Here is a 3,614-nt window from a genome sequence, read left to right as displayed (position 1 = left end):
ATACTCAAGTGAGTTATTTGAGTAACTTTAAGATTTCGTTGTTTCCACTGAGACAAGTTACTTGAGGCATGTTAAAGAGCTTTTATGAGTCAAAAAGTTCTATTGGGTTTAGTCATTTCAATTGTAGGCAGATGACATTGAATTTTGAATTGTTAGAAGAAAATAATTCCACATGGAAAACGCAGAAAATTTAAATAATTCAATGCATAATGTATGTGGTATTGTTCTTAATATGAATGCAGCAGCTGTTGCAAATTATTCAATTTTCAATTACTTTTATTTTAATTAATAATAACACTAATAACTTATAAATTAAAAATAAAAGGAACAAAGGAGAATCTACGTCCGTTACGACCCTTTCGTGCGGGTATCTTCTTTCCATTTTCTTCAAGATTAATCATTCTATCCACTCTCTCTAGTATCTTTTCATCAACCGTTTTTATTTTTTATCTATTATGTGACCATTATAAATAACTGATCCCCGCCCCTCAGTCCACATATTCCTGATTCTCTTGTTTTCTGTTATCCATTTTCAAACTTGATATCCAACTGAACTTTTTTGATTAAATAATTTATGCATTATATAATAATATCAAATATATATTTTATATATAAATTCATTTTTATGTATCAATTATATATTTTATTTATAATAAACAAATATTTTAAAAAATGCCTAACTCTTGTTTGTGTATGTTTACATACGAGTATTATTTCTTGTGTCAATTTTCACTTCAATTTCAAAGTTGCATTTGACATTTTTGGACTAATTTCGACTATATTTTCAAGTAAGTTAAATTTACTTAGCAATCTCAAGTAAGTTAACTAAACCAACGAAGCCAGTGGAAACGTACTATCAGCTTTTCATTATTGAAGTAACTATGGTACAAAAGCAGGAGATTAGAAGTATGCTCTATTTTTCATCAGAACTCGGCAATTTTTTTTTTAAACGAATCGAAATAGAAAATAGGTTCATTACATTTATTTTGCAAAAATACAAACCCATTTACATTTAAATAAACTCAAGTTATTTATTTAGCTAAATACTACTAAATAAAACTACTGCATGAAAGGTAAAGGCCAAAAACAGACTAAGAAATTCAGAAACCCATTCTCTTATAATCTCCTTTGACTGAGTAGAGAGGGTATCAAACACGCAGTCATTGTAATCTATTTATTTACGGTAAAAAAGCAATGATATGTTAGACTGACTTGAATGTTCACGGGACCGCATTACGGCGATCTGAGAAGTAAATCATAAGTATAGATGTGGTTTCAATGACACAAACAATTAAGTTAAAAGGGCATTTCTAGCAGCGATCTTTCAGCTCACCATACTCAAAAATCGTTTGAAAAATCCTTCGTATTCTGGCAGGGGTCCTTTGCAAGGCTGAAGGCTGAAGGCTGATTTCGGTCTTTCTAAAGACCAAACGAAAGATCTGCTATTTATCAGATTTGTTATAAAAATTTTGAAATGCGTATTTTTATATGTAACACAATATATGTATATGTTTCTTTTATATTTAAATTTTAATATTTATTTAACATTGATTTATTCATCTATGTATTTATTTATTTATAGATATTTAAAATATAATTTTGAAACTAATTAATTTTGTTTTGCCACTGCCATTTCTTTCATGACATGAGTTAAATTCATTACACAATAATTATATATAAATAATAATAATAATAATTATACATAAATAATAATAATAATAATTATATATAAATAATAATAATAATTAAATATATATCTTATGGCGTTCCATCACATTTGTATTAAAATTAAATTGTTTACTTGCATACGAAATAAATAGAACAAAACAGCTTTTTACCACGGATTACAAATGATAAAACTTTATTTGAAAGACTTTTGTGCCAGAATAGCAAAATTTTTACATACAGTCGTTCGGTCGATCTTACAATGATCTTACAAAAGACTTTTAACGGTCTTCTCCCTGTACATTCGTTTAATATGCAGGAACATCAAATCATATCTTTTTTACCGTTTTTCATTTTCAATTTTGAACTTCGTCTAGTTTTCATTTCACTTCATATTTTAATATTCTAAAATAAAATTTAGTAAAATTTATTCACAAAAAAGCGTTTATTACGTATTAAAGAAAAATTCAATAGTTAAATTAATTTTTTTTTGCAAAATTCATGTCAATTATTTTGGCAAATAAAAAGATTACGCAATAGTCCAACTTACGCAACATGACGAGTACTGAAAAAACAACGGTAAGCAGTCCAAATGAAGAGGAAGAAGTTAAACCACGAAAAGGATTCGATCCTGAGTGGGTAGAAAAGAACTCCCAACCGAAACGTTGGTACTATCCGCGCGAAAAACGCGAATTAACGCCATGGCAGAAGCCGGGGCCCATGGAACGGCGTGATTGGGTGCGCTTTTATCATTGGGCTTCCAAAAACGCCATTCCACGTGAACTGGAAGAGCCGAAGGAAGAAGAACCAACAGAAGAAGAAATGAAGAAAAAAAAAAAGAAGAAAAAATCTTTAGATGAACTTTTAGAGTCCTTGGTGAAATTATGTATACCCAAGAATCCTCGCGAAAAATATGAGTATCCAGAAGAAGAAGATTTTCCTTACTCTCCAAAGATCGATCGTAAGCAACCAGCGCGAAAAGATAAAGGCCGACCTTTTGAGCCACCAGAAGTTCCTGAATGTTTTCAACATATTGATATTGAAATAGACTTTTGGTCTACATTACGATTTCCAGTTCGACCAAGCGCTCAAAATTATAAAGCGTCGCCAACCATTCTTAGGTTGGCACAACCACGTCAACCATACATATACAACTTGCATTGTCCACTGCCGGAACGAAAACGTGATGTTGTGCCTGTTCGCACGAAAATGACTAAACGCCAATGGGTCGAGCACATGCGCCGATTGGAATACTTAGCAAAACCACAATTCCATGCTGAGTTCGAAGAGAACATGTATTTGGACCCATGTGCATGCATGTGTAACTAGCATTTACTGCGATAAGGCTATTGAAAGTACCAAATTCAACATAATGTTTAATTGTTTAATCTCGGTGCTTACTCCTTTTGATAAATGATTCGTAAGTAGATCTTACGCGCGCAAATTCATTTGTTAAAAATTTGTATCCGCTACAAGTACGGTTTAAATTTTTCTGTACTCATTCAGCGTATCAAAATTAAAGTAAAAAAAAGTATAACTGTCCTTAATACTTTTGTGTTTTTACTTGTGAGTATTAGCAGCAACATGACCGAATCAAAGCAGCTTTACAGATTCTGCCAAACAAGCAAATCTACCTAAATGGATGGTATATTGGATGAAATAGATTGTCCTTAATGTGTTAACGAATTATGTAAAATAGTTAATGATTAAAGGTTTTCTTAATATATGTAAGTGCAAAAAAGTTATTACACACAAACACACCATTGGCATATAGTTAAAAATCAAGCGACCTATTTATACCTATTTATATAGTTATTCAAAAAATACCGGGAATCACTTAAGTTGTACTCAATCGCTTAATTATTTTTTACTGATTTTATTGTTCCTTTCAAAGCTTCGCTTATCAGTTTTAGGAACGATTAATTTTATATAAAACATAACATTGATTT

General features: G+C 30.7%; 1 protein-coding gene across 1 annotated transcript; it reads left to right on the top strand.

Annotated features, from left to right (window-relative positions):
- The first annotated feature begins 2,103 nt into the window (after positions 1–2,103).
- Positions 2,104–3,192, top strand: LOC119686133. The gene has a single exon (XM_038100607.1). The coding sequence runs from the start codon at positions 2,221–2,223 to the stop codon at positions 2,992–2,994; it is 774 nt and encodes a 257-aa protein (XP_037956535.1). The 5' UTR covers positions 2,104–2,220; the 3' UTR covers positions 2,995–3,192.
- The last annotated feature ends 422 nt before the right edge of the window (positions 3,193–3,614 follow it).

This window comes from Teleopsis dalmanni, chromosome 2 (assembly GCF_002237135.1).
Source record: "Teleopsis dalmanni isolate 2A chromosome 2, ASM223713v2, whole genome shotgun sequence".
Classification (NCBI taxonomy): domain Eukaryota; kingdom Metazoa; phylum Arthropoda; class Insecta; order Diptera; family Diopsidae; genus Teleopsis; species Teleopsis dalmanni.
This window is presented reverse-complemented; position numbering and strand designations above follow the sequence as displayed.